At 37.5% G+C, this 14,294-nt stretch overlaps 1 protein-coding gene across 2 annotated transcripts in view; it reads right to left on the bottom strand.

The window, feature by feature from the left end:
- SEMA3A (semaphorin 3A) overlaps positions 1 to 14,294 on the bottom strand; it is a 281,465-nt gene that overhangs the window by 94,054 nt on the left and 173,117 nt on the right. For both annotated transcript variants that reach the window (XM_051795286.1, XM_051795287.1), the window contains one exon: positions 6,156 to 6,275. In XM_051795286.1, the coding sequence (XP_051651246.1) occupies positions 6,156 to 6,275 (120 nt within the window). The remainder of the gene's footprint in view (positions 1 to 6,155; positions 6,276 to 14,294) is intronic.

Below are 14,294 nucleotides of genomic sequence, written 5' to 3'. Positions count from 1 at the left end.
TGGGGATGACAGGATGAAGGTTTGAAAAATATGAGTTTTCCTGGTCTAACTTCTCTTTTAACAAAGCAAGTGTTCAAAATACAGCAAAAGTCAAAGGAGACCTGCAGTGTATTCAAAGACAGGTCTTGATAAATAATAGCATTTAACCATGAACGTGATTAATATTTGTTTACAAAGGGGTTTATGGAGTTTTTCAAAAAGCCTTTTAAATAGGAATCAAGTTACCTCTTTATGGTGACCTTCTACTTCCGTAACTTTATCACAAGATAACACAACATAACAAGAGGTGCCATTTGGGACATAGCACTCGACCTGTAAGAAATATGTGCTTCTGCATGATCGTGCTTAAAAATGTGTAGAGCTTCCAACAACACATCCTAGTTTCCCTACTGAAATATTTGTCAGACTTTAACAGAACAACTGGCTCGCTTAGGTTGTCTTATGAGAAAGGACTCTGTCCTTTCCCTGTACTTCTCTTGTAAATGTTGTATTTGGGTCATTGAAAAGTTCCCATACCACATTTTTTCCCAATCAATGTCATAGTGAATTATGACTTGGAGAAAGTGTGTATATATATATATATATATATATATCTACATGTAACTGTATGTAAAACTACATACTTTAAAAATGCTAGGAAGGTGACAGCTATATGACAAGATTTTTTTTTTTTTTAACAAGTGGAGGTAAATTGTACATGTGTGAAAAGCCTGATTTTGAGAGAAGTATTTTCACACAGGGTAGCCTAAGAGACTGGAAATCGATGTCATGTGGAGCAAAGGAAGTGATGGTTTACAGACTCATCACCTCCAGATACTTCTTTGTTTTGTGATTTTGGCCACTGCCGCTGTGAGGTACCTGGACACACGTGTGCCTAACACTGACTATCTTGTTACCTGCCATCCTCCACAGACAAGAACATCAGTACAGAGAAAAGGTCTAGTGCCTGGAATTTCCCCATATAGCAGAAATCACTACCTGTTATGAAACAAAGTGAAGCATATCAGACTTTAAACATCTAAGGGATGTTTTCTTTTTTTCCCTGGTGAAACTACTCAGGTAATGGAAAGAAGTGCTCTAAAAGGTACTTGTACTGTATCTAAGCTAGAGATCTGGCTCTTCAGCTTTATTGTCCTGTACTATACTAACAGGATACCTGGTAGTTTGAAAGAGTAAAGCACCTGTGAACTGAAGTAGGTTATTGCAGTCTGTGAACTAGATCTTCTTTTATTGGCATTTCTCTGTGATTATAGTGATGCTTAGAACTAGTATGTCAAACTAACAGTTTCATCACTCAGTTGTGATATCATAAATGAGAATAATCCTTTCACAGTATCCTTTTTTTTTCATATTTTGGTATGTATGAATATATATATATATTTGGTAAGCATTCAAATACCATATAAAGGTATTATATATTTGGTAAGCATTTAAATACCATATAAAGGTATAATTAATTAGATGGAAAGAAATTAGCCTGAGGTGATTTGGAACTTAGAAGATCATTTTCTCAAATGCTTCACTTAAAAACCACAGGTTAGAACCTTAACTGATGTAAACTGACACAAGTCTGCTGTCTTCAATGAAGTTAGGCCAATTTATGCCCGGTCTGCTACTACTGAAATCAATGTTTCACTCTGAATTTTTATATTAGATAATCAAACACAAGTTTTCTACCAGCAGTAGCATTGGTCCTTCAATTATTGTGTTCTTTCAAAGTCATTCTCTTAGGAAAAAACCTGCTCTTCCATCACTATATACATATAAAATACACAGAGACAAAAAGATGGATGCATAAATGTATCAGAACAGGATGTCCATTACTCAGAAAATGCACTCTGGACCTCTTCTAATATGAAACAAAGAAAGGATAAAAAAGAGTGGAAAGTATATTTCAGCAAAACTTTATGACTTGAACCAAAGATTTTTAAAATACAGAGAGTCCGGAAAAAGCAAATATGTTACAGGTGGTAGCATTATATAACTTCATATGCAATAACTTAATGTTTTATGTACATCATAAATCTGAACTAAATTTAAAGCTTCTTTATTGATTGAGAAATAACCTGCAGGTAAAGCGATCCCAGACCTTTTAAGTTCATGTTGTTAAAAATGAGTTTTAATCTGTTGGACAATGACAAGAAATGTGGAATTAGGAGACAATAAAAGAAGCAGGGTTAGTTCTTCAGACAGTACCTACTGATTTACCTCTATTGAAGAAACCCGAATGTATTCCTGCTGAGGATCTGGCTAACAACTTTGTACAGTTCTTGAAATGCCTGTCTCAGCATTAAAAAAAAAAAGGAAAAAAAAAGTACTATAGGGCATTCTCTACACCTCCACCTGTATGAAAGAGTTAAGTAAATGGAAATTCCTGTTCTTACCATAACAGGACTGTTCCCTGCTGGTTCACTCAAACTACCCCAAAGGGAGCCCTGGGGAAAGGGAGCTGGGTTCCTTCCCCCTGCTCAGGCATGCACAGGTAGGTGCATTTCGCATCCTGTTGTGATTTTCTAGGGGATTTAATGCACCTCTGTGTCTCCCTGCAGTTGGATTTGTTCCTTTCAAGCACAGATCTGACTTGCGTAATTTCGCAACTGTTAAGTACAGCATTCCTACACATCCAGCCCTGTTTCCTCAGAAGTCAGTGGGTGCAAAACATAGTTTTACTAATTACTTTCTTGTTTCATCTGGTAGTTGGTTTCTCGTATTGTATTGCGTTATGAGGACAGAATGACACATATTGCCTAACCCCGGATCCCCATCCCTGAAGTTTGTGTACGTGTCTGTGTTAGGTCATCTCTCCTAAATTCATGCACATACAATGGGTGATATCAAGCTTTAAAATAGGCTCTCTTCAGGTATTTTCTGTGTATCCACACGCTACGTTCTCTCTAAATATGTTCTTTCCTGCTTCCTCATGGCTTACGTGCTTAAAGTCTATTGTAACATTAATTTTATTCTTCTCTCTAAATACTGTGGTTATTCACTTACACATCTGGAATGGATTTAAGCAAAGATTAGTCTGCTTTACTCCTTAGACTGCGGTGTAATTCACAACATATTAGGTTGTATACATTTGCGCACATCATTTTTAATCAGATGCACAGCATGCCGTTCATATCCTTTTAGCTTTTTATTATTATTTCTGATACTGTACTTCATCAGACTCAATTAGACCTGTCTAGTTTCATCACTAGAAATGGTTTTCTTCAGGTATGGAATGGGGCTGTGATACGCTGCTTCATATCAAAGAGATATTCAACAGATATAACAATTCATATTCCCATTACTTTATGACAGTCACACAAAGTAATTTATTTCATTTCCCCAGTCATAAAAATTGTACCATATTCCAGCCTCCTTCAGCCTACTCCAATTGCTTCCAGCATCTCTTCCATCACTTGCCACTCTTTTATTTAAATTTCACTTCTCCACCCTTTTCAGTTTGGCAGACACAGATTTCCTCTCCACCACTGCATTCAGGCAGGTGGGTTACATTCAGAGCTCACATAAACAAGCAATCTTTTTAGAGAGTAGGTACATTCCCCGACTATTGCCCTAATCAGTTCACATTTACCTCTCTAAGTGCTTGAAAAATAAATAAGCAGATGGTGAAATCAGTTAATTTTCCACGAGTGTTGTGGCAGAAAAGGAATCTTCAGGAAATGTTTTAGACAGCAATTTTTAACTCAAAAAAAATCAACCGCTTACCTTTGCTTATACTTTTTACCTTTTTTAGTATGCTAGGGAGGTATAAACTCTACACGATACAGAAGCAATGGCTCTTTGACACGTCCAGTGCTGCTGTCTGACACGAGAACATAAACCATCTGGCTCTCACAGATGCAGTGTGCAGGGGTGCAGGGGTTAATATTGTATCCCTCTCATTCATGGTGTCTCTAATAGCTACTGTCAATCAAGCACCCTCCTCTTCCTCAGCTCCCAGAGGAGATGCACATTTGAAATTCCTGACTAGGTACTATGGGAAAGGAAGGAGCAGGCTCTAGCTGAGGGACAGAGACAGGACAGATTATTTTTCATTGCAAATCTAATAAATTCATTTATTCATCTGATTATCACCTTTGCAAGGGACAGACTCTAGGCTGACTGTCAGATTTGTCGAACCCCAACAAGATGTGGGTACAGCGGCCTCCTGCCCTGCCTCACTTTCTCTCCACATGGGCAGACCTAGGCTGAGAAGGCAATAAACCCTCCTGCACAACTGTCCAGAGGACACAGAAACTTGTGCCACTGGGAGGGCAGGTGAAGATGATTTCACTCATAGCTTAAGTATGAAAAGGAAAACAAAAGCTAACGGTGCCCGAGGCAGTTCAGATAAACATACTCCTGAGTTCTCTCATTTGCAAAGATGAAACCAAGGCATCACGAGAATGATTCAGGCACAAGGAGACTTACAAACTTACTGCATAAATGACCAAAAAGAAAAAAACAAAGGCAACAATTTAGATTTTGTTTATAGTTAAGGACTGTTAAAAAGAAGCTAAAAAACAAACATCCTCTTTCAGTTCCAAGGCCAAACACATCATTGATTCAAGACTTTAAAAATCCAGAATGTTAAACCAAGGTTGGATCTGGCCTCTCATCTCTGATCATCCTTTCTATAAATCCTTGATAAAGTGCGTGTTAGTTTTATGGTACAGCCATAAAACAGCCAAATGTAGAAGTAAATGACCTCATACCAGCTATCTCTCTGCAGATAGATTCCCTTGGCAGATAGCCAAGAATTGATTGACACACATCTTACGGAACTAGAGTTAATTAATATGTCTACCAATTCCCAAATGGATCTCAGGAAGCAGAGAATCTGTTTAATGCAGTAAGCAATGACATACTGTGTGTGGTCAAGAGACAATCACTAATTGCCAAGAATGCATTGTAATAAAGCATTAAAGAATCTGAACAAAACCCTTTCCGCTCTGCAGCTCCTTTATCCCTTCAAAACCTTATGCTTAGAACATTTTAAAGACTTATGTTTCAAATATCAAAAGACATTTTTATAGGAAAAAGTAGTTCCCAGACTATGAAGTCAACACTCAAAAGGTCTGTTAATTTTTCTAAAAGAAGAAATAGTCCTCACTTATTTAACAGTGATGTCTTTATTTTGAAGGAAATCTGCAAACCTGAATTGCAAAAGCATAAGGTAACTTGAAAGAACTGATTTTTTGAAGATCACGGAAGCTACAAGTAACATAATTACAGATTCACTGGTAAAACATATCCATAGATGCTGAAAACACCTCAAAAGTCTGCTAAACTAAAACAGTTCATTGAGCAATGCTCAGGTAAACCAGACAGAAAATACAGTGAAGTGGAATAATTTATATTACATAGTCATCTTAACAGGAAAATAAAAAATTGGCTTTTTTGGGGAGAAAAAGTATTGAAGTGGATCACAGAGACATTCTAGTCAAATATTCAGCCAGGAAAACCAGCCTAGTTCTACAGCTTCCTTTGAGTGATTCTGCCTTTTACCAGGGAAGACCATGTTTATCTATTTGGTTATGATGATCACTGACAAAACAGTACAAGAGCTACTTCAATATTTCTGCAACACTAAGCAAAAATCAGGAAGCTACAGATTAAAGAAATGGGGGAAAAGAGAGAGTGATTTATTTTTCACAAAAAAATAAGGAAACAAAACCTAGGTCACATATGAAAAACTGTCAGTGTGTTAGGACAAATATGAGATGGGGAATTTATGAATGTGTGACACTATTTTAATTTTCAGCTGGTAGAAAGCTGAGGTGGTGCCAGACTGCACTGACTGGAAGGAAACTAAAGGACAGAGTTGGGCCCAGAAAAAACACACTGGTTGAACTACCCCTCTTATATCTGGTATCTGTCCCAACTTAAAAAAAAAAAGAGAGTGCTTTTAACTTCATGAGCCAGGTAGAATGGACTTCCTTATATTTATTTAAACTCCTGGTGGAAAAGATGCTGTGTAGGGGAGAAAAGCAGAGATTCTGCTGTGATTTATCAATCAGCACATCAGCACCTGATTCAGGAGCAGGTCTTTCCAGATCCACCTCCCAGGCTACAGAAACCAGTGAGAGCACAGGAAGAGATCATGGCTAAATACCAATAAAGATTAAAAAGAGGAAAAAGAAAAATATTGTTTTAAGATAGTTTACCTCAGGATGGCTTCCAACTTCAATATAGGTGCAGACTGGATGAAAAGCCCCTGTTCCACAAGCATACAGGTGGGTTTGGTTGTAAGCCTTCAGCACCTTGATGAAATTAGCACATTCTCTCTGCAAAGAAAAGGGAAAAAAATGTATTCACTGAGTTAATTCAGTGATTTTGACTAATGGGAGCTCTTCTGTCTTAAGGATGTATGGCTGAATGAACAGATTTGTTAAGTGTGATCATTTCATGCTGTTCATAAGATTGTTTACTGCTAAGCATTTAATAAATAGCTTGAGTTAATTTCTCATTTAAATATCTTTGGTTGCTATTTAATAAAGCATCCAACCCTGAAGAAAAGATTACAGAAAAAGAATTCCTAATTTTTGTTTCAGACATGCTTCATCTTTTTAATTTATGCTATTGCCATGTCTGTAAGACAAAACCCATTTATAGAAATGTGTCAGAACGAAATAATGAAGAAAAATGGACCAACTGTTTGCTTGTATTCAATTAAGTAACAATTAGAAGAAAAATGGGCCAGATGGAAGGAGTTGATGAAAAACAAATCATTGATACAGCATTTTTAACAATTATATGAGTGCTGCCTCACCCCCACTGTTTGTGTTTAGGGCCAGTTTTACACATATGAATACTTATGTTAAACTTTAATGCAATTATTGAAAGACCCTAGAATGTAAGCTTTGCAAGACTTGGACTTTACTCTTTCTTCCTATGTAAATTATCCATCATGAGTTATTTAATTCTTGACAAATAAAAGCTTAATAGCAACACTAACAGTCCCTAGTACAAACATTATCTGTTATCTGTTAACAAAACTGTCATTATTAATGCCTAATGTTATTAAAATGGATAGCCAAGATGTTGACTTTTTCCATTTGTTCAATATTTTTATTTCAATCAGGTCTAACATTGAAAAGAAATATGTCAGTGCCTGTGAGTTGATCTACTGATACAATGACAAATAACTCATTTTAAATAGGAGGGAAATGAGAACAATGCAACTGAATAAATATTTCCAGTAAAGTTTGTGTTTAAGATGAAGGAAATTTTTCTATGCATATTTAATGACTTTTTTGGTACAGTGCTCAACTCTACCTTTCCAAGTGGACCAGGGCCCACAGAAATACCACCTGAGCTGCCACCTCCACAGAAATCTCACTGACTGGCATAATTCCTCTCTGTAACTTCATTGCTAATTAAACCAGATACTCCCAAACACAAAATAAAGGTGCTGCCAGGAAAATTCATATGCAGTTTGAGGCATGCCTTAGGCCACCACAGGGAAAAGCAATGAACTTACACAGATGAAACACTGATTCCCTGCCTTACACAAAGGACTGTACTGGTATGAAATTGCTCTTACAATTTTACTGTATATTTGCATAACAGATAATGGCAGTGTATTAAAAAGAGCATCCAGAGAAAAGCATACAGAATCTTACTACATCCTTGAGTTACTACTGTAAACTTAGCTTTTCAACTGAGATGGAAGAGAAAACATAGAGATAGTTAAGGTAATCCAACAGGAAATTGAAAGAAATAGAGATGGATGTTACTCTCAATTCTTTCCATTGTGACCTTTCTTAATAAAAACACACACAATTTCTGGCCCATACTTTTTCTTCCCACATATAAAAGTATAAGCATGAACATATATTTATTGTGTTTATGTTTATCCACAGACTGCTTTCCACTGTCGCAGTGGTAGAGTACTAAGCAAATATCTGGCATAAATAATCAAAAAAATGTTTCAATATTTTTATTAATGCTGCTGTCCTTTGCTTCTTTAAATAAAAGTATGTTAACAATTCAATGCCTGCAGAGTAAAATGGACAAATACCCCAAATTCACATAACATTAAAAATTGACAAAATTGAAATAGATCCTTTCTTAAATTCTAATATTCTGTGTTTCAGATGGAGCATCTGACTTTGACTCTACATAATTTAAAACTGACCAATGATGTGTTCATTACTAAATAAGTTAGAATTTTGTCACGTAGAGTTGTATCTGGACAAATATGACCGCAACACTGTTTCAGTAGGACTGTGCTTTGCCTTGTCAGGTTTAATGTATCATGATTTTAAAAATGTCTTCGTGGTCTATTACTACCCTTTATTAAAGCTTTTAAAATTGCCTACATGAAGAATATGAAAAGTCAGAGGCTGGTGGCCACACATAAAATGCTGTAAGTAGATGGGCTGGACCCATAGCCACTGTGAATAAAAGAACTGTGCTGATTTCAGAGGAGCTGTTCTGATTTACAGCAGCACGACACCTGTGACTCTACATGCACTCAGAATCACAGAATCACAGAATATTCTGAGTTGGAGGGGACCCACAAGAATCATGAAGTCCAATTCTTAAGTGAATGGCCCCTACAGGGATCAAACCACAACCTTGACGTTATTGGCACCAGGTCTGACCAACTGAGACTGTTCAGCTGCTTATCTATAACATATAGCAAGAAGGCATTAGATAGCTAATACTTTAAAGGTGAGATGGAAAACCCTACTTAGATTAGGGACAGAGTCTTCTTTGATTTCTATGGATGAAACTAAGAAAAAAATTGTATCATCAACTTCACTGAATTATTCCAGATTAGCCTGGGGGGAAGGGGGATTAACCCTATTATGGCTGTATTTGCATGTCATGTGTTTACAATTGATATTAGTGTAAATGAGTAAATATCAGTAAAGTGACTCCGGATTTCTAACATATTTCCAAAAGCATATTTAGCTTATTCATCCCTGCTTTTAATCCCTTATATAATGTGTTTTTTACCATAGATGTCTGAGAAATACACAACCTAGTTAAACAATGGGGAAAGTAAATACCTACAGCAATAAACCTTTGACTATGGTGAATAAATTTATATAACATTTAAAGTTCCTAGTCCAGTTCAGACTGCTCTTACAGCTTCCCTCTGTTTTATAGCTGCATAAAGGAACCATTAAGGTCTATTCAGTAAATTCTCATACACCTCTCTAGCAGATTAGGTTTCTTTATATATTTTACATGGTAGTAAAAAAATAAATAAAGAGGGGTATTAAACCCCAATAAATGACATCAAAGTAAAGTTACAGTTCTGATTTAAGCCCCTGTCAACTCAGGAAGTTCAAAGTGAACTTTTTTCTGTCCTGCCTGGTAGACAGTGCTATTCTCCCTGGAACAACAGCAACAGGCACACTGATTTCCATCTCAGATTTCTTCCTTTGTCTAATTGTGCTCAAGTACAGCTGCACAGATACAACATCATGTGTGAAAATCTTGTACCTGGTTGTTTGATATTCTGAACTCAGCAAGAATTTGCTTTGGGATGATGAATACTAGGTTTTCCTGGTTTATGTGGCTCTGGGACAAAAAAGCTTTCCACAAATCTGTAATAAACCAACTTTAACAGCTTTGAATGATTTGCTCAGAGACTAAATCACAGCACATGTGTATGACGAAGAATATATTCTGATCATGGAAAGTGTGTGTGCATTGAATGCAATTCGGGTCTGCCACTCTATGGGACTTGAGTGACTGACTCCCAATTCCAGTCCGTTTCCCCGCTCCTGCCCTCACAGCACAATTCCTTCAGTGGCATTCAGGCACCATCAGTTGTGAAACCTGGCAGGCAGCTCTGCTGGTCCCGACACTGGTGGCTACGTCAACTTGACTACAAAGCAATTCTCCAACCCCCTTGGCTAGAGGCCTGGAATGACTTGGGTGTCTCTAGCTGGGCTTGTCCCACTTGGCAGCAGTGTCTCCCCCTGCCAGACCCCCAGGCTAGCACTATATTGTTAGTGTGAAGGTCTGTGCCAGCAGGATGAGGCATTTCACTATATGATCTCAGAGTGTAAGGCACTGGAAGGGAAACAAAGACAACAAAAGGCATGTAGTATCTCGGAAAATACGGCAGATAGGAGAAAGTATCCACTGCAGGAAGAGGAGGTAACCCAGAGCCAGAAGCTGTAAGGAACAAATTGTCAGGGAATTTAAACACTGTGTCCAAGAGTGAATTGAGCCTCCCCATGCTTTTGTATCCATTTTCACTTTCCCCGAGAAAGGGATGTTGTTAAAGGGGACACATTCTGGACATATCCATACTGTTTGAATATCACTCTCTGTCAAGTGAAATAGATGAAGGAAGAAAACTAGACTTTTAAAAACTAGTTTCCAGGTGGAAATAATTTTTTTCATATTTGAAAGCAAGGTGTTGTGGGAGTTTAAATACTTTTAGCCAAATAATGTGAATGAAAATGAATGCAAGGTTTGAAAAGTGTTACTTGGATGGGTTATGAAAATAAACCTTAAAGAAGATGAGTACTGGGATCGTCACAGTGAATCATTGTAAATTCTTGCACCTAATAATCTTGTTCATTATAACGGGTAGCTTAATACTAGGAACACTTTCTTCTCTCTATAAAGCTAAACACTGGTTTATGCCCTAGAGCTTGAGTTTATATATACATACATACATACATACAGCAGAAAGCATAAGTGGTTGTATGTGGTACAGAATGACTGAGGTAGGTATTCAAAGGGACAATTAGGTACATCATGTGGGAGTTACTGCAGTCCCCAAAATACCCATTCATTTTTCTTGCCTACCCCTGGAGAGGATTAGTCTTCATTTATATTTCAATAAATGCTTTAGGGTTTCCCCAAGAGCTGTAGGTTCCGCCTTTGGTCTTGTACAGAAGTGCCTCTATCTTAAAACCCAAGCAGCCAAATCCCTACATCACATCGGAGACCTTTTAGCACAGCCTGAAAGATCTTCCTCTCTCTGTCCTGACAGAGGGAACTTCCTTAGGTAGCTACTTTATTATGTTTTCACAATATAACTGCTGGATCTGTCTCTGCAAACAGCTGTGATGGCATGATTGCCAACATCCTCCAAAGCATGGCTAAAGAAATGGTGATATGTGTAGTAGATGAAGTGCTAACCCCAAACCTGGGGCCCAATCAAATTTGCTTCTCTGTTTGAAGGAAAACGGACTGTAAACTTCACCAAAGCCAAAGAAGCCCTTACAGGCTTTCCTGGGGTTAATATGGCATATAAGTGCACAGGGGCATTATATGCCCTGAAGCCATTCTACCTTGTGTCTAGGAGTTAAAGATATATTTGGCCACATGGAGGAAACACACCTCAGAATTTCACTGGGCATTCCTGAGTGAGAAAAAGGTTTTAACTCACCTTTTAAAAGGTGCATTAAAGGTATTTATGCTTCCTCTAAACTTGACTGAGGAGGTTGGGGGGTTCAGATCCTCAGCTCCACACTGATGATTTATTGAAATGAAAGTAGCTAAAACAGTACTAAGGTAACACATCGTGGTAACACAGCCAAAGCCCCAAACTCCACTGCAAATTCTGCCATGCTAAACTCCTACTTGTAGAACAAGTTGAGAAATTATTAGACTGCCACTTACATTCAGAGTGTGAATTAAAGTCAAAAAGGTCTTGTGAGTCTGAACAGATTTCTTAACTCTAACTTTTAATTCCAAATATTATATAATAAGTATAAGGGCAGAGGGCCTGTCTTAAAGAGAAGATAGAGTGTTAATTAAGTTTTCTAGAAGGGCACCCACTATATGAAGATCAATATATCTGACTTACAAACCAAACATGCACATTTATTTTTTAAGTTTTCTAATATTTATATATCAAGTTGATAAAAGGGCTTATGCAGAGAGAGATTAACCTGAAAAAATAAATCACAAAGAAAATGTCTGCAACCAAAAGCATAAGAGTCGAATGCAGAAAGACTGAAAAACAAACACTACAGATATGTAACACTGATTAGGCTGTGTTATGCAGACTTTTCCCGGACAGTTACAAAAATAAAGTCCATCCATCTGTCAAAACATCTGCTCCGCGTATGAAAATTAAAACAGAATTTAGGTGTTTTTTATGAGTTTCCAGTAATTCTCTCTCCTCCAGAAGCCTGGAACTTACGTCCTTCAATCTGAATTACTAATGCAGCAAATAGTTTTTAATGACATCTTTTTAAGTGGAAATTAAAGGGTAAGTCCCCATGACCAACTAATATCCAGATTTTTCTCCTTATTTTAAGAAAGTGGTTTCATTTTTTTAACCAACACTGATATCCATACTGCTTCTCAGATATTATAGTAAATGTAAATGGCCAGATTATGCAGTGCAATAAGTAGAAGGCTAAATGATCCTTTACAGTATCATTAGCTTCAACAGTTTTCTGCTGATTTAATCCAGATAAGGATCAGATCCAGTAATATATTCTTCCTTTATTTCAGCCTTCCCACATAGCCAAGTGATTAAAATATCAGAAGATTTTGTCTAAACTGGATGGACAAGGGGATTTAAAACTATCATCTAACAGCTGGACAAGCAAAACAAATATGTGTTTTGTCTTTTAAATCAAAATGGATGGACAGCTTTCATATAAAGTCCCATGTATGAGGTTAATTAATATGTTTACTTTTTTTTCCCTTCATCTGTCCAATTAGTTGAATTCTCAAGTGACGAGGTCAGGGATATCCACGGAGAATAAGTAATCCTTGATATTACTGCTGTCATTCAAATTTATCACACTGATGAAAGATGTTCCAGAATTACCAGGGAGCTTTTTAACTTCTCTCTTTTGCTGGTGGGCTACTGCTGGCTGCCATCAGTTCAGCTGGTATTGGTATCTTTTTCAGCATGCAGCAGCATTGTTTCAAGGAAAATATTTCTGGAGTGTTAGTGCAATAAATATATGTGTGACTGCCATGTACACAGATGATAGATTCTCAGCTAGACCCGGCAAATACTCTAGCATGTCAGTAAGCATGGGCGAGGAAGTCTCTTCAGGGTGAACTCTACATGATGTGTGCTTTCACAGCTCTTGCTGTTTGGGAGCAAGATTTTGCAAAATGCAGTAACATTATTTAAAAATTATTGTCGTGTCCCTCTTTTTATTACAGTAACATTTAAAAGAATATTGGTCCAAAAACACAGTCTGCTTAAAAAGGCCCAGAATAAGCAGGGAACAAAGCCAATTATTTGAGTCCTGTTAAAATGCAATGGTCTTTTAAAATTTTATTTTATTGGAATAAGCTGGTTGGTAACAGCACTGCAAAGCTTTCGTGTTAACACTGACAGTAAAGAGAAAGTCCCTGAGTTCTGGGAGCCGTGTGCAGGCTGTAATGGGTGGGGAAATCCTGCCTGGCACCTGTACTCCATGAGATAACCTTCCAGCTGAACCTGTATAGGCAGGTGCACAATTTTAGAGCAGGGGAGGCCAGCTGGCATGAGAACATTTGCAATATGTGATTTATTACTGTGTACCCTTGCAGCTGGGATCAATATCATCATTTACATCCCTGTTTTGTCATTACCGTACCTTGCAATTAGCAGGAGCAATGTTTTATACTCTCACCCTCCAAAAAAGAGCCAGTCTGCAGTGCTGACTGAAGCAAGTTGAGCAGCTGAAGTATTGGAGTCTGTGTTACAGAAAGGGGTTTCTATTAACTTATTTCTTGGGAGTTACATCCCCATTTGTCAAAGCCTTAATAAGCAGTGTGCATTTCATCACACACACGCAAATCCAATACAAACCAAAAATATGTCTAGGTAAAAAAAACACCTAGTCTCTTTTATAAATCCATGTTATTTTGAGGACTGGACTTTAACTGTACTTGTCTTCCCACCTCAGAGCTTTGAAAGAGCTGACAGATCCCCAGAATAAGCGACCCTTATGCTAAATTGTGCAGGACTTTATACTGTGTTGTGATCTGGGGGACCCAACTCCTCTGGAGATGTCATGAATGACTTTACTCTTAGGCATGGTGACCACTGCCGACATTGCACAGGAACCACTGTTTAATTTCATATCTAGATTTTCCTCTGCTGACAAGATGTGCCCTGAGAAATTTCAGACTGATGAGGGTTGATAAGACATTTTTGGTTGCATAGTACAGTTTACTGTACTTCCAGTTATCTTTCCAATTAAGTTCTGCCTGTTAGCTGCCTGATTTTCTGATATGACAAGAGTTCTTGAGAATATTTAAAATGTATAATTTACTCAAGTTGCAGGATGTCTGCATGAATTCAAACCATTAAAGTATCAAGACAAGAAAAAAGAAGCCAAGAAAGCAGATGATTAAAAAAAGCAGAT

Source organism: Manacus candei, unplaced genomic scaffold, assembly GCF_025592945.1.
Source record: "Manacus candei isolate 608988 ecotype Guabito, Panama unplaced genomic scaffold, ASM2559294v1 h1tg000042l, whole genome shotgun sequence".
NCBI lineage: Eukaryota > Metazoa > Chordata > Aves > Passeriformes > Pipridae > Manacus > Manacus candei.
This window is presented reverse-complemented; position numbering and strand designations above follow the sequence as displayed.